This window comes from Agelaius phoeniceus, chromosome 24 (assembly GCF_051311805.1).
Source record: "Agelaius phoeniceus isolate bAgePho1 chromosome 24, bAgePho1.hap1, whole genome shotgun sequence".
Classification (NCBI taxonomy): domain Eukaryota; kingdom Metazoa; phylum Chordata; class Aves; order Passeriformes; family Icteridae; genus Agelaius; species Agelaius phoeniceus.
Genome location: NC_135288.1, coordinates 1,250,396 through 1,275,543, shown reverse-complemented (window position 1 = coordinate 1,275,543; position 25,148 = coordinate 1,250,396). Strand labels below are relative to the sequence as shown.

At 53.1% G+C, this 25,148-nt stretch overlaps 1 protein-coding gene across 2 annotated transcripts in view; it reads left to right on the top strand.

The window, feature by feature from the left end:
- The first annotated feature begins 3,816 nt into the window (after nt 1-3,816).
- The window catches only part of VWA5B1 (von Willebrand factor A domain containing 5B1), a 29,328-nt gene continuing 7,996 nt past the window's right edge, over nt 3,817-25,148 (top strand). The window contains exons 1-15 of one of the 2 annotated variants that reach the window (XM_077190229.1): nt 3,817-4,175; nt 4,389-4,540; nt 9,559-9,728; nt 9,985-10,146; nt 10,490-10,712; nt 10,890-11,032; nt 11,809-11,940; nt 12,204-12,328; nt 15,286-15,462; nt 18,303-18,413; nt 18,875-19,077; nt 20,831-20,945; nt 22,468-22,653; nt 22,878-23,073; nt 24,029-24,216. In XM_077190229.1, the coding sequence (XP_077046344.1) occupies nt 9,590-9,728; nt 9,985-10,146; nt 10,490-10,712; nt 10,890-11,032; nt 11,809-11,940; nt 12,204-12,328; nt 15,286-15,462; nt 18,303-18,413; nt 18,875-19,077; nt 20,831-20,945; nt 22,468-22,653; nt 22,878-23,073; nt 24,029-24,216 (2,100 nt within the window). In that variant the 5' untranslated portion in view covers nt 3,817-4,175; nt 4,389-4,540; nt 9,559-9,589. Of the gene's footprint in view, nt 4,176-4,388; nt 4,541-8,492; nt 8,706-9,558; nt 9,729-9,984; nt 10,147-10,489; nt 10,713-10,889; nt 11,033-11,808; nt 11,941-12,203; nt 12,329-15,285; nt 15,463-18,302; nt 18,414-18,874; nt 19,078-20,830; nt 20,946-22,467; nt 22,654-22,877; nt 23,074-24,028; nt 24,217-25,148 lie in introns of those variants that run through there. The other variant, XM_054647861.2, reaches the window with a different exon arrangement.

Genomic DNA, 25,148 nt, shown 5'->3' with positions numbered 1-25,148 from the left:
TGTGGGGTGAGGCTGTGAGCTCAGTGGGGCTGTGAGCCCTGTGTGCAGTGTGTGGCTGTGAGCCCTGTGTGGGGTGAGGCTGTGGGCCCTGTGCTTTGTGGAGCTGTGAGCCTTGTGGGGCTGTGAGCCCTGTGAGCTCTGTGGAGCTGTGAGCCCTGTGCAGATTGGGGCTATGGTCTCTGTGGGGCTGTGAGCCCTGTGAGCTCTGTGGAGCTGTGAGCCCTGTGGAGTGCGGGGCTGGGTGCTCTGTGGGGCTGTGAGCCCTGTGTGCCCTGTGGGGCTGTGAGCCCTGTGCAGTGTGGGGCTGGGTGTTCAGGTCCCCTGTATGTTGAGGGGCACTGTGGTCAGGTCAGGGGCCTGGTGCCCTGAATGCTGTGGGGCTGAGATCAGGACCCTGCTATGATCTGGGGTCAGCCTGTGTCTCACATGATGTGGGGCTCAGTCCCCTGCATGATGTGGCCATCCCTGGGGGTCAGGCCCTCCATGTGGGGTGGGGTGGGGCTGATCCCCATGTCTGGTTTGGGGCTGGGGATCAGCCCTGCTGTGCCATCTGGTGTGAGGCTGCAGCTTCTGTTTCCCATGGAATGGAGTCCCTTTGGGAGCCAGGGCTGGGGGAGAATCACGCAGACACTGTGACATTTGTGAGGGAACTGCAGCTCCGTCTGTGGAACAGGGGTGGAGGTGAAAACAAGGTAGGAGAATGAGTCATGGAGGTCTAGAAGTGACAGGAGCTGCAATAGTAATTTCCGTCCTGTCTCGTGCTGTAGGGCAGGAGCCAGCTTAGACTTGGTATCAAACCTGTTCTTTAAAGGTCCTGGAATAAAGAGGAGTAAAAGGGAAAGTAGAAATGAAAGAAGTGTGGGAAGAGCCTGTGGGATTTCCTTGCTGGGCTGCTATTCCCTTCCTTGAGCCTTGTTTGACAGAGCAGCTCTCAAGGATGGTCTGAATTTGTGTTTTTATTCATGCAGTAGAACTAGTAAAATGGCCAAGCCTGCAGGTATCAGCCACAAGTTCCCAAACCAAGGATTATTTCCCTGTCTCAGTATTCCCCATCCCCTTTAATGGAGACACTTCATTTGTTCCCACAGCCTGAAACTTCCAACTGAGCTGTTATTTCTTTCTGTGCTGAGAAATCTTATCCCAGGTGGGGCTGGACCCTTCACTGTTGCTCTCTTCATACCAACCATGGTTGGTTTTTTCCTTAAACTAAACCCTGTTATTATCAAATATTATCATCTGATATTTTTCCATCTAATTCAGTTTCCTGCATGGAGGTGGTAGCCCCATGTCCCTCAGTCTGTGGGGATCCCTCCCCACCCCACACGTGAACTTTGGGGTCTGTATTTGGAGCTGTATTTGTGGAGGTGACATCATGGCGTTTTTTTCCATGGCAACAGGAGGATGCTGAACACTGGAGCTGAACGCAAGGAGATTTTCAATGGCAACAGAGCAGGCAGCCAAAGGCAAGTCTGAGATGTTAATTAGTTAATTAGGGTAAAAATAAAGATGAATGTGGGAAATCCCAGAGGCTGACAGGCTCATGCTTCCAGTTTAATGTTTTCTTGCAGACACACCTCCCATAAATACATTTAATCAGGATTAGTCCCATTTTAGAGAGGGGAAAACAGAGGTACTGAGAAGAAGACAACTGTGATCAGACAGCATTGGCTGGGGGCAGATCCTTCCAACACCTCCTTTCTGCTCCTTGACCTTGGCTGCAATCATTCCTTGGGATTTTCAGGGCTGTGCAGCCTGTCAGTGAGGTGTGACTGTGCTGGGTGTTTCTCTGTTCTGTCCATGAGGAAGGACTTTTCTCCTCAGTCTCTGGAGCAGGGACAGGCTCCTGGAGGTGTGGGTTTCCTGTGGGTTCCATGCAGGGTCCTTGAATTTGCTGGAGACTCTGCTGTCATACAATTACATATTTATTCATTTAAACATGAGATAAATATTCAGATTAGTTTAAATAAACGCTTATTTATTTAAACCAGCAGACTTTGGCTGTGCTGGAATGAGAGAGCTCACAATGGTGGAGGTTGGACAGTGGAATTTCATTGAAATTACCTCTGGTCCTTACACCCCAAACAGGTCAGAGTCTTCCTTGCCCACACACAGACCTGCTGCAAGGAGGAGGAAGAGGAAGAAGGAAAGGAGGAAAAGCAGGAGAAGGAGGAGGCAGTCCCTGCCCAGCCCTGTACCATCACTTTTAATCATCACAGTCTCCCAACAGAGTGATTATTTCTTTCTTCAGAGCATTCCAGGCTGAGGAAAATGGCATTTACATACAGAACACACATGGAGATCATGGGAAGTGCTCGTTGCTGTCCATCCAGCAGGAGATTTGGTTTAGTATTGGTTTTTTTCCGTTTTTGTTTTTTTTTTTTTTGTAAGTTTTGAGCCCATCTGAATCTCCCAGCACAAGAGCACCACACTTGCACACTTGGGTGAGCTGGGTAATGAGCCTGGAAAGCCTGTCCTGTGCTTGGCCAGTCCCAGAATCCACCCAGGCATGAACCAGGACTGGAAATCTTCCTCTGTGGTGGTTGGAGGTGCTGCTGTTGCCTGGCCCCAGGTGGGTAAAGCCACAAGCTTTGAGATGGCACTTAGGTGACTTCAAATGCTACTTCTAGCTTGTACCCTCCCCAGTTTTGCCTCATTTATACCCATCCCATTCCCCCTGCTGCTCCCTGGGAGGGGCTGGCCCTCATCCATGCTGGGGTGTCCTGGGCAAAGCCAGCCTGGAGAAGATGAGGAGTAACAAACACCTGCTGGAGGCCCCTGTGAGCTCTTCTGGGCAGCACTTTTGATCACTGTGGTGATGCAGCTTCAGCATCAGCACTAAATATTAATTCCCCCCAAACAACTCCATGTGTGTCTTCCTGAGGTCTCACACTTGCCTCATCCACCATATCAGATGTTGCTTTATCTTCTAAACAAATACCCTGCTGCTACCACATTTGTTGGTTTGAATCCCAGGATTTCTCCTGGCGTATGTTATTTTCTTCCCAGAAGCCACAAGCTGTGGTAAACAAACATTTACAGGCACTGGGAACACGGGACCTGTGTTTTTCCATGGCTGACTTATTTGTCTGGCAAGAACCATAAATTCTGGAGGGTCAGGGCTGAAGTCAGCCCTGGGAGCTGGGCTTAGGAAAAAATTCTTGATCAGGCATTTTTTTGTGGAGTTTCTTGCTGTTTCCTCTAAAACACATTGTTCTTGGGGGAGAGGATGGGTCATTAGGGGTGCCACATGTCTGGTCATCCCAATCCTACACTGTAGATGTGTTCTTGGAGGCCAGGGGGAGAAAGAGGAGCTTTACCCTCGGTGTGCTGTGACCCAGGCTCGGTGTCCAGTTCTGCTTTGGGACAGTGTCCAGGTCTGTGTCCCCCCAGCTGCCTCAGTTTCCCCTTTCTACAAGTTGTTTTTCCTGGGTTTAAGTGTAAGTTGCTCAGGGCAGGGACTGTATCCCACCAGGCTCATGCCTCAGTGACAGCATTGCTCCGGTGGGGAGGGTCCTTCTAGACCCCCATGGGTGGGGGCTGTGGCTGAGGGGCTTGGATATTCCTGGGGAGGAGAGGGTGCAGGAGCTGAGATGGGAATGGGGGCAATAGCAAGGCTGGAAGAGAGATCCAGCCTAGGGCTGCACAGGAGGCCAGAGAGCAGCGATGCATCCTGATTTTGGGGGGCTTTAGGGTGCTTTCCTGCCTTTGAAAGAGAAAGGGGATGACAAAGGTGAATGCGGTGGGTTCTTCCCCTCCCGGCAGCTGCTGCGGAAAATCCCGGGGAGATAAATCACGGGGATGGGTGAGGGGAGTTTCAGCCTCTTTTTTCCACCAGCCTGCCCAGCTCAGGGGCATCTCCTCTGCCCGGATGGGCTTCGCCCCTCGCCCGTTCTCTCCCCCGCAGCCCCCGGGCTCAGGAGGGGAGCGAGGGGAGGGGGAACCGCCAGGGTGTTGGAGGGGATTGTCATGGTTACCTCCCTGACAAAACAAATGGCTCCACTAGGTGATGATGATGGTGATGGTCACCCAGACAGCTCCGGACACTTTGAGTCAGCGGTGGGGGACGAGAGCCCCACCCTGGGGATGCAGAAGCCCCCCATCCCAGGGGAGGCAGACCCCCTCCCGGCTGCGGGCAGAGCCTCCCCGCCGGGGCACATGTTGCTGCAGCCCGTTCGGTAAGAGCCCTCCTCGCTCCCCCCGGGACCCCCCGGCCTCCCCGGGTTCCCCCTGCCCCGCTGCCCGCTGGGGAGGGTCCGGGGGGTGAAGCCACCGGTTGCTGAGGTGGCTGGTGGTGCAGCGCTCCCCCACCCCAAGCCCCGGCGCTTGCTCCTCTCCCTCTCTCCCTCCCTTTCCCTCTCTCCTCATCTCCCTCTCTCCCTGTCTTCCAGAGACAGCGCTCCGCAGCCGTGCCTGTCGCCTTCGGGATTCCTCCTGCCCCTCCTGCCCTCCCCAGCCCAGCCGCAGAGGGGCTGGAAGAGTGGGTGAAGTTGCTCCAACCCCCCCATCCCTTTCTTCCTTCTCCTCCTCTCTCCCAGGAAAGGTAAGAAAAGCAGTGGCTACTCTCCAGTTGCTCCTGCACCTTTTTAGCTCCGCAGGGGTGGGTGTGAGGGGTGTGTGTGTGTGTCACTTCCCAAGGCTGTGCACGATCCCAGCACAAAGCTGCTCACTGAAGAGATCCCTGTCATAATATTTGTGCAGGCACAAGCCCACACTTTGCAAGCTGCTGCTTCCCAGCCTTGCTTTTTCCCAGCTGGATGGTGAGTCCTGGAACATCCCATCCCTCCCCAAAAATTGTACAGACTTTAGTAGTGACTGTGTCCATCTCTGTGCAGGCAGAGGACAGGGATGGATGGGGGGATGATGCTGGGGGTGATGGGCTGTTGCTGTCCTGGGCAGCCAAGTGGGATAACCCATCTGTGGACACACTGTCTGGGGAAGGAGGAGTGACCTTGGCAGGGTGAGGGGGACTGATCCCCCCAGAAAGGGTCAAAACACTGAGACCTGGCTGGAATCCACCACACTGGCTGGGGCAGGGCAGGGCAGGACAGGGGTGGATGGAGAAGGGCTGTGCTGCTCCTGGGGGCCCTGTGTGTGCCTTGCATCTGGATGCACCCCAAGTGGGAAGCAGGCTGCCTGGTAGGTTTAGCCTAGTTAAGGGGTGGCTGGCTCCCCTCTGGCTCAGCCCAGGGGTCATCCCCCAAGCTGTGAGCCTGGCAAGGTAGGGGTTAACTAACCCCTGTGTCAGAAATGTGTGATTAACAGCTCTAGGAAGGGGCTTGGGACAGGAATCCAGGTTTGTGACACCCAAGTTTGGGGCCAGACTGGTGGTGCAAGACACTTGCCAGGGTTATGGCTGACAGTCCCCAAAGTCTGTCTCTGCCTGGGCTGTCAGTCATGGCCCAGCCTGGCACTGTGTCACCTCGGGAAGGGGCACCTGGCTGCTTCCACTGGGTCCTGGCAGGAGAAGTTGCTTCCCAGCCTTTCCCCAGTTTCCATATCTGAGGCCTCAGGGTGTCCTTGGGGCCAGCAATCCTTGTCACTGCTGTAGCAGTGGGGGCTCTTGTCACCCTTTGGGGGCCTGCAGTGGCTGTTTTCCTGGTTTTCCATTAAATGGGATATTCTGCTTGCAGTTTGAGGCAAGGGGAGGCTGGAGATGGGAGAACAGCTCCTGTAGCCTTTGCTGAGAGTATCTCACAGGTCTGCCATGGTGGATCCAGGGCTCTTCCAGATAGGACAGTGCTATGGGTGCTCTTTCAAACCCCATTTCCTCCTCTTCCTAGAGATATTTAGGGGGTTGATCCCAGTTTCCTGGCCAGGTTTGAGCCTTGTGCTTTGGGGGAAAGCAGCTGGAGGGCTGCTGCATGTCTTAGTCATGACCTGCAGTGATGTGGATCAGGTAGGTGAAGTCAGGGGTCCCTCGGCAGCTCCCTGAGCCTTGCTGCCCCTGAAAACCAGGGAGAATTCCCAAGGGTGAGTCTACTTGAGAGCTCTGACAGTTTGGGAAGTGCAAGGCTTCTCCTGTCCTGGATTTGCAAACAATGGGGGTGTTTTTTCCCCGGTGGAGATTGTCCAGGAATGCTGATGGGAGGCTGTGGTGCAACAGGCATCCTTGGCCAGCTCTGTCCACCTGTACATCTCCACAGGGCGCTCCGGCTGTCGTCATCCCGGCGAGCCACTGGATGTCAGTGTTGATTGAGACAGACGACGTGGAAGGAATATTTTACCCAGCTGCAGAAAACCAGGCGTCCTCTGAGCAGTGGGGATGTGCCCCAGGTCTAGCTCGGACCTGGAGGCGAGATCTCCAAGGGAACGAGCTTGTGGCCGGTCAGGGGTTACAGCAGGGCGGGGCAGTGATTCAGCTGCTCAAAAATGCGTCTGATGCAAGGTGTGACACCGGGGCTGGGCTTGACACGGCGGCCTTTCTGTCCTGGGGGGCAGAAGCAGCCGGGCTGCCACTGATTTCTGCCCTTCAGGCAGCAGGGCTGGGTGGAGCTGCGTCGGGTTTTATCCCAGCACCTGCTTTGACTCTCCCTATCCTGTTGTCGGCTGTGGATGCCACAGATCCTGTGGTGTGGTACAGCTGGGACCCCAGCCCACTCCTGGGAGTCAGGTCCTGCCAGAAGCCAGGCTGTGTGCTCACAGTTTTGCTCTCTTTTCCTTTTCAGTGCATGAAAATTCACCTCAGAGGAGCATTACTCTGCTCCTGTCTTTACTCCACGTGCTCAGACAGATTTTTTGAGGGCACATCAGTGCTTAGAGACACAGACGGACACCCAGGAAGCTCCAAGCAGTGCTTCAGGCACCACCCCCATTTTCCAGGCACATTAACACCTTTTCCCATCCCATAAAATCCAGCCCCATCCTCTTGGGAGTGCTGGGACAGACGCTGCAGCCCTGTGAGAGGCTGGAGCCCGTGCTTTGGCTCGCAGCCCTGTGCTCCCTGCACATCCCAGGGACGTCTCAGCAGCAGCAGCAGCAGCTCCTTCCCCATCAGTCATGCACAGGGCCTGGCCAAGGGTATTGCCTGCAGTGGGATGATCACACTTCCGTGTCTCCCTCCCCTCCATGGGCAGGAAGAGCAGTGGATTGTCATGGAAAAGAAGAGGGGGGGGAAATCGATCCAGTAGCAGCCTGGTCCAGAGCACAGCTGGCCAAGGGACAATGTCTGTCCCCAGCCCTGAGGTGCTCCCCAGTTGATGGGATTACAGGTGTATTTTGAGGGCTGAAGCTATTAACCCTCAGTGGTTTCCCTTTCTCCTGGGATGCCAGATGCAGTGCAAGGTTGGGAGGCACCTGGCCAGGTCTGTGGGATGGCCCTGTGCCTGCTGTGTGTGGGAGGCAGGACATGTTTGGTGGCAGTGAGGGGACACGCTGTGGACTGGGTGTGTCTAGGAGTACTCTGTGCAGCGTTAAGCTGTTGGTAATTTTTTTTTGGGATGCAGGGTCCTGCCAGGTCCCATCCTGAGAGTTCAGGCCCCATGGCCTGAACGGAGACTGAGTGCACATCCCAGAGCAGCAAAGGCTGGATGGGGAGCAGGCAAGGGGCCAGTGCTGAGCTCCTGGGTGGCACAGGGGAGAGATTCCAGCCTTCCCACTGCTCTCCCTCACTCCAGCCTTTCTGCTGCTCTCCCTTTCCATGCTGCAGTCACTTGATGGCGTTGGTGACACAAGCTGTGTGGAGCAGCCCCACGGCTCTGCTGGCAGCGTCCCCTGTTGAAGGGTTTTTGCTGGGAAGAGCCCTCTGAGCCCTCCCTGTCCTTGTGGGGCCGATTTTTCGGCTGGCACACCAGTGAGAGCTGGTGCCAGGCTCCTCTGAGCCACCTTGGAGCTGCAGGAGAGGTGCAACTTTCCTGGCTGGATTAAACAGGACATGGCACAGGGCTCTGCATCTCACCAAGGGTCCCTTAGTGCTTGTTCTATCCCAGGTGATGCAGAAATCCCTGCTGGCAAGTGGTTCCCATGGGAGCTATGTCCCCAGTGTTCCATGGATGCAGGAGATGTGAGGGGCTTGGATCTCACCCGTGGCTCTGTACTAAGTCCCCAGTTCCAAGCTGAAGTCACGCTCCTGGAGCCCAAATTCACCCCTCTGGCAGTCCCATAATGAATTCCTGTTGTGCCAAGCTGTTAGAGAGCTTTTTCCCCTTATTATTTCTTCCCTAAGGTAAAATAATTCTCCCTCCTTCCTCCCCCACCTGGCATTTAATCACTTCCCTGTACCTTGATGGCCTCTGCCACATACTGAACTGAGGGGACCTTCACTATTTCTCCTGTGGCAGGTGAACCCTTGCCAGCTCCTGCCTTCCTGTTGGCACAGCTTGGAGCATCCTGGTTGGGATGGCCTCCCCTGGCTCAGCTGGGACTCCATCTCCTGACTGTGGGGACTGCATCCCCATGGATGCATCCCCAACCTCCCTGGGCAGCTCCTGGCATGAGCAGCGTTTGTGCTGGGAGGAGGGGTGGATTAAATCGGGAATTTAAGGTTTTTGGCTGGGATCCAGGGGCGTGCCTTGGGATTACTGTCTTCCATCATCATCATCTTCTCTGCTGTTTCCTGTGCTCAGTTTCCCTGGCTGCTCTCCCCCATCCTGGACAGTCCTTCTTGCTCTCCCTGGCTCTCCCTTTGTCCTTTCTCAACGCCGTTTTCCTGCCCCGAGCACTCATCGAGCTCGGGGCCTTGATGTCTTCTGTGGCATTTGCATATAAAGGTGGGTTTTAATAACGCAAGAATGAGAAACTGATGTATTTCAGTGCTGCTGGCTTCTCCTGGGCCTCGTAAATCACTGCATAAAGCATTGCAGAGCCAGCCAGGGAGAACTGCTGCCTAGCAACTTCTCCTGGTTCCCTGGGGGAGCGGGATGGGGCCCTAAAATCCACCTGAAAAGTCTCCTTTAAAACCCTGAGGCCTGGGGGAGAGGAGCTGTAATGGAGGAAAACCTGCTTAGGGAAAAGGGTTGGAATGTAATTGGCATAAGGAGTCACTTTGCATCTGAATGTGTCGGCTGAGCACATGGAGGGATGAGTCAGCCTGTGCAGGAAGGATCTGGAGATGCAGGACAGCAGAGCAATGGCACTTCCCTGTAATCAGCAAGGATGAGGATGGGCAAGGGCATGGGAGGGCAGGAGCATGGATGGCTCTGCCTGCCTACTCTTCCTTCCCCAGAAAGGAAAACTCTCATGATCATCGTCTTATCCTGGAGAAAGTTGTTGGTTTGGAGGATAATGAAGAGAAAGAGGGACAGAAAAAGATGTTAACTGGTTCTGCTCAGACTCCAGCAGTGTGGGAGGTGGGAACTATGCACCTCCAGGGCTGTGTCCCCAGCCAGGGAGGTTTCATCTGAACCTTCTCCCTTGTGCCAATGGAGATTTGGGGCAAGGGTTTGCCTTGTCTTCACATGGGGGTCTTGCTTCATCCCCATCCCCATCAATGCAATCATCAAACCCATCCTGTCCCAGATCACTCACCTTTCTGTCCTCATGGCTTCAGAATGAGGTGGCAGAGCCATGCAAACATTGTGGGCACTCAGGGCTCCACAGCCATTCTCACCTTTCTCTCTCCAGCTCCCCACATCACCCAGAGACCTCCAGGAAGATGCCAGGGCTGATTGACCGTGTGACCCTCTCCCGGCTGCCCCTCATTGCCTCCGAGGTGACATCCTGTGTCAGTGGCTATGCCTTTGGGATGACAGCCCTGCTCACCTACCACAACCCAGACCCCCAGGCTTTGGAAGGCAAGTTTTAAGGAGTGAAGCTTGGAATGGGAACTTTAAAGTCAGGATATGGCAGTGCTGGGTTTCTGTGCATGCCTTCCACCTTTAGATGCTGGTGGGAAGCACAACCAAATGTATTGTGTCCAACTCTACAACTTTTTAGGTGTGAAAAATCCCACAAGTGGGATTTTTTTCCCACTTGGGAAGTGCCAAGAGGGACCTGGCTGGTGGGTCCAGGAAAGAGGTGGGTGTTGCTGACACCCTTCCTGGCTGGCAGGTCTCTTTGTGTACCCCTTGGATGAGGGCACAACTGTCGTGGGCTTCGAGGCGGCCGTGTCCCGGCGCACCGTGACTGTGCAGATCAAAGACAAAGCCAAGATGGATGACACCTACTTCAACAGCTGCAGCCTCCCCCCAGGAAGAGCTGGTGATGGATGTGGTGAGGGGGCTGAGGGTGTTTTAGGGAGAAAAGGAGGGGAAGGGGAGTGGGGAGGTGATGGGGGTGGCTGGCTGGTGTATGCTGCTGCACCAAGGGGGCTCCTTTTGGGAAGCTGAGGGGTTGTGGTGCTTGTGCCAAAAGTGTCAGTCTTATCCATCTTGGAAAGCACTGCTGCTTCTGGGCAGCCAAAGGAGTGATGCAGAAGCTGGGGCTCTTTAGAGAAAGCTGATGTGTGCAGTGGTAGCAGCTTTGGGTGTTTGATCCAGGGCTGGGGGTTGTGAGAGGCCTGGAAAGGAGCATTTTTCATGGTTGCAATACCTGGCATGGTCCAATCTCTGTGCAGGAAGGCTTATGATGGATGAGGACCTGGAGAGGATTGTTTTTGTGGCCAACCTGGGCATGATTCCTCCCCTGGAAAGTGTCTCCATCTTCATCAGCACCTCTTCTGAGCTGCAGACGCTGCCCAGCGGGGTGGTGAGGGTCCTTCTGCCAGCTGTGTGTGTCCCCAGGGTCTCCCAGCCCAGCCTGGAGAATGCCAGCAGCTTTTCCAGCCACCAGCTCCAAATGTATGGAAAACCATGGGGTGGGCTCTGTCTGGGATTGATCCTGGAGAATGCAGGGCTGAATGAGCAGGAGCTGCAGGAGGCTGGAGAGTGGCTGCAGCCTTTACCTCTGGCAGACCTGCAGTTCCTGGAGGCATAGAACATGTTGACAGGGTTTATTTGGATTTATCTCACCATCAGGGACAAGCACCCCTGTGGACTGGGGAGCCCGGAGCAAGGGAGCAGGTTCTGCCTGACTCAGCTGCTGGACAGTGAGACCACCAACCCCTTTGAGTATGAATTCAGCTTCCACCTGGAGATCCGGGGCCCGTGTTTGCTGGCAGGTAGGAGCACTGGGGCTGTCCTGCTGCACAAGGCTGATTTATCACCTCCCCAAGGCAATGTCCACACTCCCCCTCCTCTGTAGTAAACCCCATAGATTTAGGAAAAGCACCATGGAGAATATGAACAATAGGAATGCTGAAACAGCAAAAGAAAATTCCTGTTTCCCTGTCCTCCGCCCTTAACCTATCTCTGTAACCCTATAAGGCAATGTCATGTTAACCCCTTACCCATTGGTCAAGCTTGGATCCTTTCCAACCCTATAAAAGAAGCATACTGTACCCCATTAGGGGAGAAAGAAGAAGAGCAGAGACCCTTCACGGACCTCCCCAAATAAAGCCATCTCCATGGAACAGCCTGCGCCTTCTCCTTCTCCTCTCTCTCCGTCTGCTGCAGCCTCAAGCCCAGGGCACCACTACCAAGCAAGCAAAGCTGAAATCCTAAGAGCTTGCAATCACTATAGAGCTGATAATCACCATGCTTGCTAGATGGCAGCCCCGCAGCGTTGGCATGAGTGAGCTGGCCTCGGGCACCCGGTCCCTACCCAGGGATTGAGCTCCTGTGAGCCCTATTGCTCTGCTTTATGATAAGGCCAAATCAGAGAGGCTTTATTGCTCCTCCACAATGTAAATCTGTGTTGGCAACTTAACTGTGCTGGGGTGGATTTACCAGTACAGGATTGATGCTAACGTGGATTCCTGTCCTCTACTGCCTTGTCATCCCTTCTCCCTGGTGTCCCCCACCCTCAATCCCTACTGGCACCTCGTTTTCCCTGCAGGAGTTGAGAGCCCCACACACGAGATCCGAGCAGACGCCGACCCCTCGGCTCGCTCTGCCAAGAGCATCGTGATCACGCTGGCCAACAAACACACCTTCGACAGACCCGTGGAGATCCTGATCCATCCAAGTGGTAGGTGGGCTCTGCTTCCCCTCTGCTGGTCTTGCCTCTTCCTGGGATCTTCTTCTGTAGCTCTGCAGACAGCTGGATTAGTGCTGGTTTTGCAAATACTGTCAAGGTTAGGCTTCCCAGGAGGTAACCCTGGCCTCTCTCAGGGTTTTCTGAGCTCTCCAAGCTCGCAGGTACTGCTGTTTTCCCAGCCAAGGATGCCTGCATCTCTGCCAGACTCAAAGTGTAACCACAGCTGTTCTTCACACAATTCTCTGCATTTACAGAGCCCCACATGCCCCACGTCTTAATGGAAGAGGGTGACATGACCCCTGCAGAGTACGAACGACACCTGAAGGGGAAGAATGATTTCATTAAAGGCACTAAGAAAGACCCCAGTGCCAAGAAAAAGGTGAGAAACACAAGCTGCAGGTGTTAGCTGAGGCTTTCCATGGACTGGAGCTGAGCTAGAAGATTATTCCATGTTTCCAGCATCAGATATTACACTGTCCCAATGAGACCTGCAGCATCCTCCCTCAGAGAGGGGCTTGTGTCGAGGAAGAGGGGGAAATTCAGCAGTGCTGCTGATAAACTGAGAGGGGAAGGAGCTCTGAGATGGTTATTGTGTGTATAATTAGTGCTAGTCTAGCATAGCATAATTAGAGAGGTGCATTGTGATAGTATTAAGGGTATTATAATTATTGCAATAACATAGAATAAAATATTCTTTTAATTGCTTGGTAAATGTTTACTGTTTCTGGGTAGCTGTCAGAGAGAAAGAAGTGATCTTCCTGGGAATAATGAGCTGAACAGAAGACAAGGTAGGAGAGACTTCTCTTTGTTCTGCTGAGCAGCAAAGAGAAAAATATCTGTGCTGGGATTTGTGCCTCGTCTTCCAGCAGTTCTGAAGCAATGAGTGACAGCCCAACTCTTTGGTGTGTCTGGGATCAGCAGAGAGCAGCAGACAGCTCAGAGCCCTCTGGATTTCCAGGGTGGGCGTCTTCCCCTAAGGGACAGGTCGTGCTTGTGTGGCCACAGCTGGGGCTGACAGTGTCAGCTCCTGTTTTACACAGCCAGGGCTCTCCTGTGTGCCCAGAGATGCTCATTTCCCCCTAAACTCCTTCTCCGGGTGTCTGATCCTGGGTCCCTCTTGGCAGACATCCCTGACCTGCTGCAGGGGTGTCTCCCCGTGCTGCTAAGATTTCTCCTTTCACCAGAGACTTGTCAACCCTCCTCTCCTCCCTTCCCTTTGCCCTCCGCTCTCTCTGGCAGGGCTGGGACTCTGCAGGCATCTCCTCTAATTGTGTTCAGCGTGTGGCAGGTGGAACGAGATGAAACTCCCACGCTACGCCTCGGATGGCTCCCTAATTATTTCTGCACATTTAGCATGTCAAATTATCTAAGGGGGGATCATTCTGGAGACATTTCCCTGCAGGAAAGCCACCTGTGCCCCAGGAGGACTGGGAAACAACTGCAGGGAGCAGAGAAAATGCCTGGAATACCTAGGGTAGATGATGGGCTGGAATTGCTGCTGCTCAGAGCAGGACATTGGCCACTTCTTGGCTTAAATTAAATTAGCCCAGAAATTTCAGCAGTAAATGATAAGTAATTCTCCTCCCTCTGTTTGTTATGCAAAAGGCTTGGATGCTGTCAGCTGCAGGTTGGTGGGGATGGATGCACACTGGAATCAACTTTATTCAACAAAATCTGATTACTTTACTGTAATTGGATAATGGGTGAAGGGGAACGGAAGGGAGGTGAGGAGGTGTTTTCTTTTCTGGCTGACCTGTAGCAGCTCCACTGAAGCTGTTTACTGAAGACTTGCCTCTAAAATTCCCTCCAGTCAGTGAGAAATCCCAAAGTATGGGCTCATCCTGATCACACAGGAAATTGATGTCATGGATACCCAAGAGCATTCCAGGGAGTTCTGTGGATAGGTCCAGGGCCACGATTCAGTATTTGTACAGAAGCAGCAAGGACCACTCTAGTCTGGAATGCGATAAACTGGAAAAGTTGTGAAAGAAAATAATGTCATATGGCTGAAGGGAAATGGAAATGGAAAAAGCCCTTTGATTTCTCAGCAGCTGATTAATTTATGCCCCATAGCATAGAAGGGAAAGGTAGGAGGATGAGTGGGAGCTTGGCTTATTCCTCTGAGTGGGACCTGTCTTTTCACTGGGTCAGAGAAGCTGTGCTCAGGCAGCGGAGCTGAAAGCAGAGCTTGTGTGTGTGTGTGTTGAGCCACAGGGAGTTAGTGAGTTTTAGAAAACAAAGGTTGGTTGTCAGCTCATAAACTGAGGAATGTGACTCATGGCTGGAGAAAACAAGCCCAGTTATCTGGGGTCTGGTTTAGTCCCTGTGAAACCAATGAGAAAAGCAGCCAGAAAGAGGAGAAAAGAGGCAAACAAAGCCCCTGAGGATCGAGCTGCTGTTGAGGAGTTTTTTCCACACTCAGGCCCAGGGATGAAAGGCCACGGCTGGGCTGAAGTGGGGTCCTGGAGCTCCCTCCAAAGCAGCTGAGGCCATGAACCCGTTACTGCTTGATACACACGTAATAACACATTATAAACCCATGACAAGAGGTTTTTACCAGTTCTATTTTATCCCATTTGTAATGAATACTTGAAATAGAAGGAGAGAAAATGTGGAGAGCCATTGGAGCTGTGTGCAGTGCAGAGATCATGCAGGTTCCTATCGAGCCATGGCCGGAGCAAACGGTTCAGCTTTCCAAAGCCTTTCAATCCCTACAAAGAAAAGTGATAAAAGAAATGGGCAGAAAAAGCAGCAAACCAGAGGCGGCAGGAATGAATTGGAGTGCTGAATGCAGCAGATCAAGGGCTGCATCTCACACTTCATTAGTGAGTGACCACGGAGAAAACCTCTGGTGTGCCTCGGTGGGATGCTAAGCTGTGCTAATGAACCAGGTTTTCGGGAAGGATCTAATGAAATGTTTGGAGAATCAGATTTGCAAGGTGCTGGGTAGGGCGAGGTCTTTTGATTTCTTCTCCAGGCTTTTATCTGAGTGTGCAGTTGCTCCATATAATTCCAGAATGGATTGGTGGAGAGGACCTTAAAGCTCCCACCCCTCCCATGGGCAGGGACACCTTTCACTACCCCAGCTTGTTCCAAGCCCTGTCCAGCCTGGCCTTGGACACTTGCAGGGATGGTGAATACTGTGGGTATGGACAGAATAGGACACCTGGATATTGGCCCACCCTGGTGTTGTCACCTCTGAACATGCAGATTCTGGCCCACAAAAGCCATGCACTTGCATTTTGAGCCCTGCTCTGATTCCTTTTGAATTGAAATGGGATGGAGAAATCAACCTCTCAAAATCAACCTCTGGAGCTATCTCCTGCTTTCTTTTAGATGGAAATCATCAGGAAGAGGCTGAACAAGGACATCCCCCACCACCCTGTCATCATGCTCAATTTCTGCCCTGACTTGAGGACTGTGCAGCCAGGCCTCCGGAAAGCCCAGGGCGAGTTCATCTTCCTGGTAGACCGCAGCAGGAGCATGAGTGGTGTGAGCATCAGCCATGCCAAGGTACCTGCAGGAGGGGAAGCACCTGCCTGTCAACAGGGATGAATGAGAGAGAGCAGTGGGGGTGCTGAGAGCAAAACTGTTCATTATCAGGGCATGGGGGGTAATTATAGGCTGTATTTTAGTCATCTCAACCATGGCGCTCCTTTGGTACCTGCAGCAAAGGTGACTCTCCCCTGTTCTCCTCTGCTCTTCCTATCAGCACATAAAATACAAAATTACTTCGTTCCCTCTCTTGCTGGCATGTTTTGTGCATCCTTTTTCCAGTTCTCCCTGTATCCAGAAGGGCTTTGGGGGATGGCTGCCTAGGAGGAAACCTCCAGGGAGCTCCAAGGGGAGCAAGGTGCTGACCATGCATTAGGAGAGGTTTTGCTGATGGGCATCTCTGTGAACCCACAGAAATGATTTAAATATGAGACATCCCTTTTCCAAGCACAAATGGCCACCAGCAGCCTGGTGAATAGTTATGGGAGTTGTGCTGAGAGCTCTGAATACAAAATAGCATTGTCAGGATATTTTGTGGGTCTGAGGTTCCCCTGTCAGATGTGGCTCTTACCCAGAGCCAGCCCTGGTGCAGGACCCTGCACTTGGTCTGCTGAACCTCATGAGGTTCCCACAGACCCACTCCTGAACTTGTCCATCTTCTAGCACATCTCTTTTCCCATCTGTCTCCAGTTTCCATGGGAACTGCTGAAGAAGGACAGACACCTTCAGCAACAAGGATTGGGATGCTGGGGAGCCTGCAGATGGCTGCAGCACATCCCCTGGGATAGGGAGGCTGTTCCCAGGGGGAACAGGATATCTCTGGGCTTGTAACCCCTTCCCCCAGCATCTTTAGGAGTCCGAGAATCTTTTCCCAGCGTGGATTTTTGCATTCCAACTCATAGCATGGCTGGGTTTGGGCACCACAGTCTCTGTAGCCTCTGTGGAGGCTGGATTGTCCCCTGGGGATGGCGACCTGCAGGATCAGAGCCCTTCTCTGATTGGTCCTGAAATGGAAACCCCATCTCAGGAGGGCTGTAGAAACAGGAAAAAGGCTGTTCACCTTCAGGAAAAAATATTTTGTGGGAGATTTTGGAGGAGATACCTCAAAGGAGAAACTCACTGTCCCTCTTTTGAGTGTCCTGTCCTTGTTTGTCACTTGCAGACACCAGGGACCTCACAGCAGGAGCTGTTCTGAGAGGGTGTGGGTGGGTTTTAGTTGGTGGAACCTTCTGCATCATCCTCAGCTGGCTGGATGCATGGCATGACAGGTCTTGGAGCTCTGCAGCCTCAGGATGCACTCAGGGATGGGGTGGAAGGGCCTGTGCAGAGCAGGAGGGCACCCGTCCAAAGCAGCTGGAGTGGAAAATTCAGGGATTTAAATTTCCTGCAGCCAGTTCCTTTCCCACCCTGATGCAGCCAGGGAGAAGAGCCAGGCTGTGATGGTGCTCGCTGGCAAAACTGCACTAATAACTGGGAATTGACTTTTCTAGAAGCAAACATCTCTCCTTATTGAGTTGCCATAAAGCTATGGAGTGCAACAGGATCAAGATCAATATTTACCATAAGAAGCAATAAATCTTTCTGCTTGCTGAAATAGCAAGCAGGCATCGGTTGCCCATTTTGGGAAGTGCTTTAAGAGAAATATTTGGAAATTTGTATTTTTTCCCTTGTAATGAGTTCCAAGATGGGATGTCAGCACTGAGATCTGGAAGAGCCAGCATCCCGGGAGCCATCTGGGAGCAGTGGTATAAATATATCCTCGTAGGTTTGAGATAACAGCTTGGATTCAAGTACTCCAGAGCCTGTTAAAGGGCAGCCCTGTTCTTGTACATTATTCCACTGATTTTCAGTGCTCCAGCTCTGAGTTTTTGCTGAGTCTTACAGGCTTTGGGAGCCTGTAAGGAGGAGCTTTTGGGATCCCTACTGGACCCAGGCAGGGAGTTCGCTGTGTCCCTCTGTGGTCACTTGGTCTTTGCCACTGGTAGGACAACTCAAGGAGGCTATTCTTCCTCGTTTGACCTTGGCAGCTCCTCCAGGGGCTGGCTAGAGGGTTTCTGCTGCCCTCGGCAGACTGGCAGGAGTCTGCCTTGATCAGCATTTAAATAGAACTGAGCTGCTCCTGAACACTTTGCTTTACATTTTGCTTTAAATAAACACTTTGCTTTAAATGGGTCTCCTCTCCTGCCACATAATTGCTCCTACAAGTTCAAGAGCTCCTTAAGCAGCTCTTGCCCAGTTCCTGTGATCACAAGCTCTGTCCTGGACTTGTCCACAATACCACTGTGACAATTCAAGTTGCTCTTGCCTTATGTAAAGCCCAGGAATAGGCACATTAGATAACCACCTCTGGTAAAGAAAATAGCTTAAATCTGTTGTCTCCCAGTTATTTTAATTGAAGCCAGCTATGAATACAAGAGAATTGGGGATGGGGGAGGCTTTTCCTTTTGTGTAACTTTAAGCTGTTTGTTTATTTTCTGCAAGTTTAGGCATTGAGATGCATTGCGTGTCGCACTTCTCAATTTCACACTCTGCTTCTCACCCACCAGCTCTGTGCTGCAGCACTGTGTTGCCAGCACAAATTGAATCCCTTAAAAACAAACAGAAAAAATTGTTCAGTTCTTTGTTGTCTTTTTTTCCAAAGACTCCCCATTTTCCTCACTGCTTCACATCCCAAATATCATCAAGGGACTTTGAAAAGAGCTGGGTCATATGGAGGCATGGGAAAGAAGCAGTTGGTTCGTTGTCAGGTGAAAGTGGCAATAAGATGGGATGGCTCTGGGCAGAGCTTTTACTGGTGAAGTTGGGGCAGCCAGGGAGGATCCAAGTGTCCTCATGTCTGTTTGCTTTCTGCCCCTCAGGATGCCCTGTTGGTCATTCTCAAGAGCCTGATGCCAGCGTGTCTCTTCAATATCATTGGGTTTGGATCCACCTTCAAGACCCTCTTTCCTGTCAGCCAGGCCTACTGTGAGGTGGGTGAGCCCACAGTTCACAGAATCACAGACTGGTTTGTGTGGGGAGGGACCTTACATGCCACAGGCAGGGACACATTCCACTATACATGGGTGCTCCCAGCCCCATCCAGCCTGGCTTTGGACACTTCCAGGGATCCAGGGGCAGCCACAGCTTCTCTGGGCAGCCTGTGCCAGGACCTCACCACCCTTATGGTAAATAATTTCCTTATAATACCAAATTTAACCCTGCCCTTCTTCAGCTTAAAGCTATTCCCCCTTGTCCTGTTACTCCAGGTCCTTGTCCAAAGTGCTTCTCCAGCTCTCTTGGAGCCCCTTTATGCACTGGAAGGGGCTTTAAGGTCTCTCCAAAGCCTTCCCTTCACCAGGATTAGCAGCCTCAACTCCCTCAGCCTCTCCCATGGCTCTCCTTGGTGCTCAAAGGGTGCTGGCACTGACAATTCCACTGTTCCTTTGAGCAGGAGAGCCTACTGATTGCCTGCCAGAGCATCAGGAGGATCCGGGCTGATATGGGCAGCATCAACCTCCTGTCCCCCCTGAAGTGGCTCCTCCGCCAGCCCATCCACAGGGGCCACCCCCGGCTGCTCTTTGTGCTGACAGCCGGGGCCATCAGCAACACTGGGAAGGTTCTGGAGCTGCTGCGGGACCACTCCTGCTCCACCAGGTACAGACTCAGCCCTGCAGGGCCAGAAACCTGGCACAGGCTGGCATGTGCCTCCCCTTGAGCACAGCTCCCTCTCACAGACGTCCCCACTTCAGAGACAGAGGCAGGAGAGATTGCTGCTATGAGCCATGGGAGAACCTCAAAGGGTTTGGAACGAATCCCAGAAGTTCAGATGCTTTTTAAACAATCAAAAGCAGGATAATTGAGCTGACAACTTCACAGCTCTCGGCTGATGCTTCCTGCTAGGAGAGATTGACACGCCAACAATCTTCCTTGCTTTTTTTTTATATTTTTTTTTTTAAAGCACATCTGGGGCTGGCCCCAGCTGCTTCCAGGATGGGGCTGTGCAGAATTGAATATGCTGAAAGGCAGCAATGTAAAAAGCAGCTAATTGTGCACAAGCTCCCAGCCTGGCTCCCCAGCCCTGATCACAGGCTGTTCTGGTTTCTCCTCTGCCTCTTTAAGGGGCACAAAACGTGGGGAAAATGTAAGAAATCCTGATTCCTCTTCTATCTCTCAGACTTTGGAGTTATCAGGGAAGCTGCTCTGTGGGTTTGTAACTGCACAGAGGTCTGGTTGTTTCCCACCCTCCCACCCCTGGCTCTTGCAGGGCTGGAAGAGAGGGAGGGTTAAATGCAATCAGAGCTGGAGCATGGTCTCAGCTGACCCTGGAAGGGAGAGTGCTGGGCATGGCCCATCTTTAAAGAAGATCAGAGCCTTATTTAGGAGGGGTGTGAGGCTGGCCTAGGATTTGCAGGCAGCTGAGGATTAAAACCCTCCAAGAGAAAAGCCCCTTGTGCAGATGCAGTTTGCTGCTGAAGGTGCTTTCTTTCTCAGCAATCTCCTGCCCTGCCCAAATGTTATATCCCACCCATTCCCATCCTCCTGGATTCCTGGCACATCCATCCCCACCTAGCACTGCCCTCCCTGCCAGGGCTCCAGCTCGACTTGCAGCCTTCAGCCCAAACCAAACCCTGATTCACAGACCTGGGAGGGGAGGGGGAGCAGCCTCACCTGGCTTGATCATCCTTCCTTGAGAAAATGTTTATTTTCATTGCAAGCAGAGATAATTACTGGATCTTTAGTGCTATTGACCACAGCCAGCAGGGAAAAGAGCTGAACTGAGAGCAAAGCAGCTTGTTTGTGTTTGCAGAGGAGGGGAAGGCTTGAGGTCCTGCTGGGAACCCCTGAGTGTCACTGCTGAAGGCTCCTCTTTGGGGAAGGGGTTTGGGGTCTGCTGAGAGGAGGGGGCTGGTGGTTCATAGAACCCCAGAATGGTTTGGATTGGAAGGGGCCTTAAAGCTCATCTCATTCCACCCCCCTGCCATGGCAGGGACCCCTTCCATAGCCCAGAGTGCTCCAAACCCCCTTCAGCCTGGCCTTGGACACTTCCAGGGACCCAGGGGCAGCCACAGCTTCTCTGGGCAACCTGTGCCAGGGCCACCCTCACAGGGAAGAATTTCTTTCCAATATCCAGTCTAACCCTGCCGTTTTTTGGCATAAAGCCATTCCCCCTTGTCCTGTCACTCCATGACCATGTCCAAAGTGCTTCTCTAGCTCTCTTGGAGCCCCTTTAGGCACTGGGAGGTTCTCAACCTTCCTGCCACATACCTAAAAGAGGGGCTGGTTTATTCTGCTGGACACAGCAGTGGCAAAAAGCCAGAGGGAGTTTCTGCCTGAGGGAGTGTGTGAGCTACATGGGGCTGGTGGGTGGCTTTTCCTTTGGATCCTGATTCTCCCTGTCCCTTTGCAGGTGCTACAGCTTCGGCCTCGGGCCAAACGCCTGCAGGAGGCTGGTGCAGGGTCTGGCTGCCGTGTCCAGGGGCGTCTCCGAGTTCCTGGAGGAGGGCGAGAGGCTGCAGCCCAAGGTACAGCCCCGCTCCCCGGGGGCCACCCGCGGGGCTGTAAGGATGCTCTGCTTCAGCGAGGGGGAGGCCGCGGCTCCCGGGGGGCTCATTCCCCATCCTGGCCCTGCCTTCCCAGCCCCCCCCGCAGCAGGTGGGCAGCGGGAGGGGATCAAAGAGCATCTCGGTGTCCGGCGGCCGTCGGAGGGAGCGGAGGGTGCGTCTGCCTCCGCCTGGGGCTGGGGACCACGATGGCCGCGGTGCTGCAGCTCTGCCTTCAAAGGCAGCTCTGCCTCAGGTACGGCGAGGGCAGTGGGACCGGCATCAAAGCAGCCAATTAGTTTTGAAGTCGGGCTCAGCCCTGGCGTTGCTCAGGCGAGAAGGACGCGGGGTTGGAGCGAGAGGAATGCGCTGTGATGGCTTTGCTTATTAAGCTGGCTTTAAAGGCTCTCCATTCCCTCTCTCCCCACGAAGAGTAAAACCGTGAGCTTGAAATCTGGCATAGGGATGGCTCTGTCCCCTGGTGAATGCAGAGCCCAGCCTGTCACCTGCTGCTTGACTAAACCCAGAGAGAATTGGGTCTTTAGCTCCTAAATATCTCCAAAAAGCCAGCTTCTACTTTCTTGATCTCTCAAGGAGGAGTTCGGCAACTCCACCCTCTGCAGGAGCCTGGAGCACACAAAAACCTCTCTAAGACAGAATGGCATCAACATTTCTGATGTAAATTAAAAGCAGAGACAGTGAAGAGAGAGGTGTTTAATAAGAGCTATTAATAAGAGCTTTGCAGGCTGTGCAGCTCGGTGCCTTCAGCAGTCTGAGGCGTCAATTAATGGCCTTATAAAACACAGCCTGGTGTGTCTTCCCAAGCCTGTGAAAAAGCAGGGAACAATGGGGAATATTTGAGCTGTTCTGTCTCTAAATCTGGTGTTCAATTCCCTTGGCATGCAGGGAAGCTCATGTAGATGGCTCCATGGGAGATTTGCCCATGAGGTATTCACGAATATTGGTCTTCTCCACATGTGTAACAGGCAGAGCATTGCTGATCTCTGGCAGTGGCTTGTGCCAGCAATGAGCTGTTCCAAAATTATCAGTGTGTGAGTGCTGGGCTCAGGAAAAGAGCTGGGGCTGGGGCTCAGACCAGTGAAGGCCTGGGTGCTAGAGGGGAGCAAGGGATGCTGCCTCACATCAGAGTAAGATCCCTCAGGCCAATAGCTCCCACCTTGCTCTGGGCTGGCAGTGTATGTGAGATCAGCCCTGTGCTCCATCATTATCTGCTCATGGTAAAAATCATGGAATCATGGAGTCATTTAGGTTGGAAAAGACCAACCATTAACCCAGCTCTGTCAAGTATAACTGTGCCAAGGAAATGAGGCTGTTGGGATGGACATCAGAGTAGACTAACAGGAAGCAGAATGTCAGGAGAGGGTAGGAATCAGCTGATGGGATTGTTTGAGGGAATGTTCCCCTTCCCTGCAGCACATGGCACGTGCACCATGGCTCCCACTGTGTCTAGCTGGTGTTGAACCTCTCTCCCTGCCCTTTGCAGATGATCAGGTCACTGAAGAAGGCAATGGCTCCGGTCCTGAGTGACGTGTCCGTGGAGTGGGTCTTTCCTGAGAGCACTGAGGTCCTGGTGTCCCCTGTCAGCAGCAGCTGCCTGTTCCCTGGTGACCGCCTGGTCAGCTACGGTGTCATCTGTGACACCTCCCCGTACCTGTCCAACCCCAGAGCTGTGAGTCTGTCCCAGGAGCGGGGGGTGTTGGGGTGTACACAAGAGCCTTGGCTCTGTGCATGGTCAGGGGGTGTCTCCTGCTTCCCAGCTGTGGCTTTAAGGGAGTGATGGGTGGGACTTTGGGGGGCAGTAGTGGCTAAGGGTGCTGGTGCAGCCTGTCTCAGCTGGGAGCTGGTGGACAGAGACTGTGGTGGGACCTGTTCCCTCTCTGTGCTTCCCCGCAGGACAAGAGGCGGCAGTACAGCACGATGCATTCCCAGGAGTCGGGCAGCTCTGTTTTCTTTCACTCCCAGGAGGAGGGAGCAGGCTTGGAGAGCTGGAACCACTCCAGAGACTCAGAGGGGTCCTGCCCCACCGAGCGCTCCCCCGAGCACCTGGGCGTGGGCAGAGACCCTGGGGGAGAGTCGGACACGGACACAGGTCAGATTTTCCTCTCTACATGCTGGGGGGGGGTGATGCCCTGTCTCTGTAATCAAACTCCTGTCACTGCTCCCCCAAGTTTTTTGCCTGATTTACACATGTCTTCAGCTGCAAAGAGCTGGAGGAGTTTGCAGGAGAGATGACAGATCTCCTGAGGCTTGAGCAAGTCTGTTTGGTTTGGATGTTTTATCCAAACCTGTCAGGAAATCAAGGGAAGCCCTGGTGAGCTGGGTTCCCTGGAGATTTTCAAAGCAGCTTTAGCTTTGGCCACATAATTATTTACAAGCTTCCCAAGCAGTGTGAGGAGGAGTGGAGTGAGCAAATGGGTAGCTCTGCTAGACCATCCCTGTACCTGCAAAGCAGCTTCCCAGTCAGGAGAGGGGGAGAATGGATCCAAAGCCCTCTCCCCAGGGTGTCACTCCTCCCCACCACGGCCTGGCTGGGTGTTTGTTTCAGCAGCATGTGGCATAAAGCAGCTGGTTGCACCCTGGAGCTGGGGAAACCTCTGTTACTCATGGGATGTTCTTCCCTTTTATTCCAAGAGGATCTGTACTGTGCATCCCCTCAAACTTGTCAAAAGCAATGAGAAATCATGTCTTTCCAAGGCAGATTTTAGTCTTGCTCTGACAGGAGCGTGTCTGCACTAATTAAATTTCATTAGTAAACCCTTTGTCTTCTCCAGGGAGGTTTGAGGAAATGCAGTCAGGCGTTTTTTTGACTGAAAACTCCTCAGACAAAACCTTCCCAACCTGCTCTCTTGACATCCCCAGGAATTTTGTGTTTCTATTTCCTTCTGTGGTTTCGTTGCTTTGCTTAAAACTTTGCAGGGCTGAGTGTGGCCCCCTGAGCTTTGGCAGGACCTTGGTGAGGGCTCCCTGCCTCCCACTGTGAGCCAGAGGGTGGTGCTGGCTGATCCCAGTGTGGAGTGGAGCTGATCCTCTCTCCCACCGTTCAGGAATGGATGTGAAGGCTCTGTCCAGGAGACGGGCGTACAGCACCACCCACATCTCCGAGCACGAGCCCCGCAGGAAGGTGCCCACAGCCAGCGACCCTGGCACTGCCCTGGTGAGAAACCCCCTGAGGAAAACCCACCTGCAGGACCTGCAGCAGCTCAGCCCTGAGCCCTGGCAGGTGGATTTCCAGGTAGGTGATCCCCTGAGAGGCTTTGCCTGCAGGTGGAAGCCGGCAAGGAGGAGGAGGAAAATATCAGGTGGATAAGAGCCTGAAGGAAAGGGCCTGACTCACACTAGCCCTAAAATATTGATATAGATATAGATAATAGATACAGCTCTGCAGCACATCCCAAACACTGGGGAAATGAGCCAAGCAGGGGGCAGAGTGCCATCCTGATGTCCCTGATATCCCATCCTGATATCCCATAGCAGTCCCTCCCCATGGGAGCCTGCTTTTCCCTGCTCCCCTTCCCCTTAGCAGCCTGTGCTTCACCTTGCTGCTCCTCTGGTCCTTCTTACCTCCCTACAATTTAAGATTCAAACCTGTCCATGGCTGTGGCACTTCTGTGCCTGGCAGGGAAAAGGATTTCAGTGCCAAAGCAGATTCCCAGCTGGATCCATTGCCTTACACAGCATTGGGATGAGATGTGAACCTGTGTGATGATACATCTACTGAACAGGGTTTTGTCCCCTACCTGCAGCAGGTGGAATTTGGGCAGATTTATCAGCTGATCTTTGGAAAGGATAGGGATAGTTTTCTCTCATCCTTGGCATTGCTGGGATGCTCTGCTCTGCAATCAGCATCTGCAGGGCTAGGAGGACAGCAGCACTTGTGTTCCCATGGAAACTCAGAGCAGGGACTTTCATTTCCCCTCTTCTCTGGGTTAGAGATCACTGGGTGAAGGCTGGGAGGGGAGATGAGGGGGCAAAGGGGAAAGCAGGGCCAGGGCTCCAGAGGGAGGGATGAGACCTCTGCCCTCAGGCTACAGCAGTGAGGGTGGTGAACAGCATCAGTGACCAAGAACAAGCAGGTTTTAGGGGTACTGGCAACATTCCCTGTATTGGGAAGGTCCCCAGAGCATCCTCCTGCCCTTGGTGTGCGGGCAGGGATGGAACTGACTC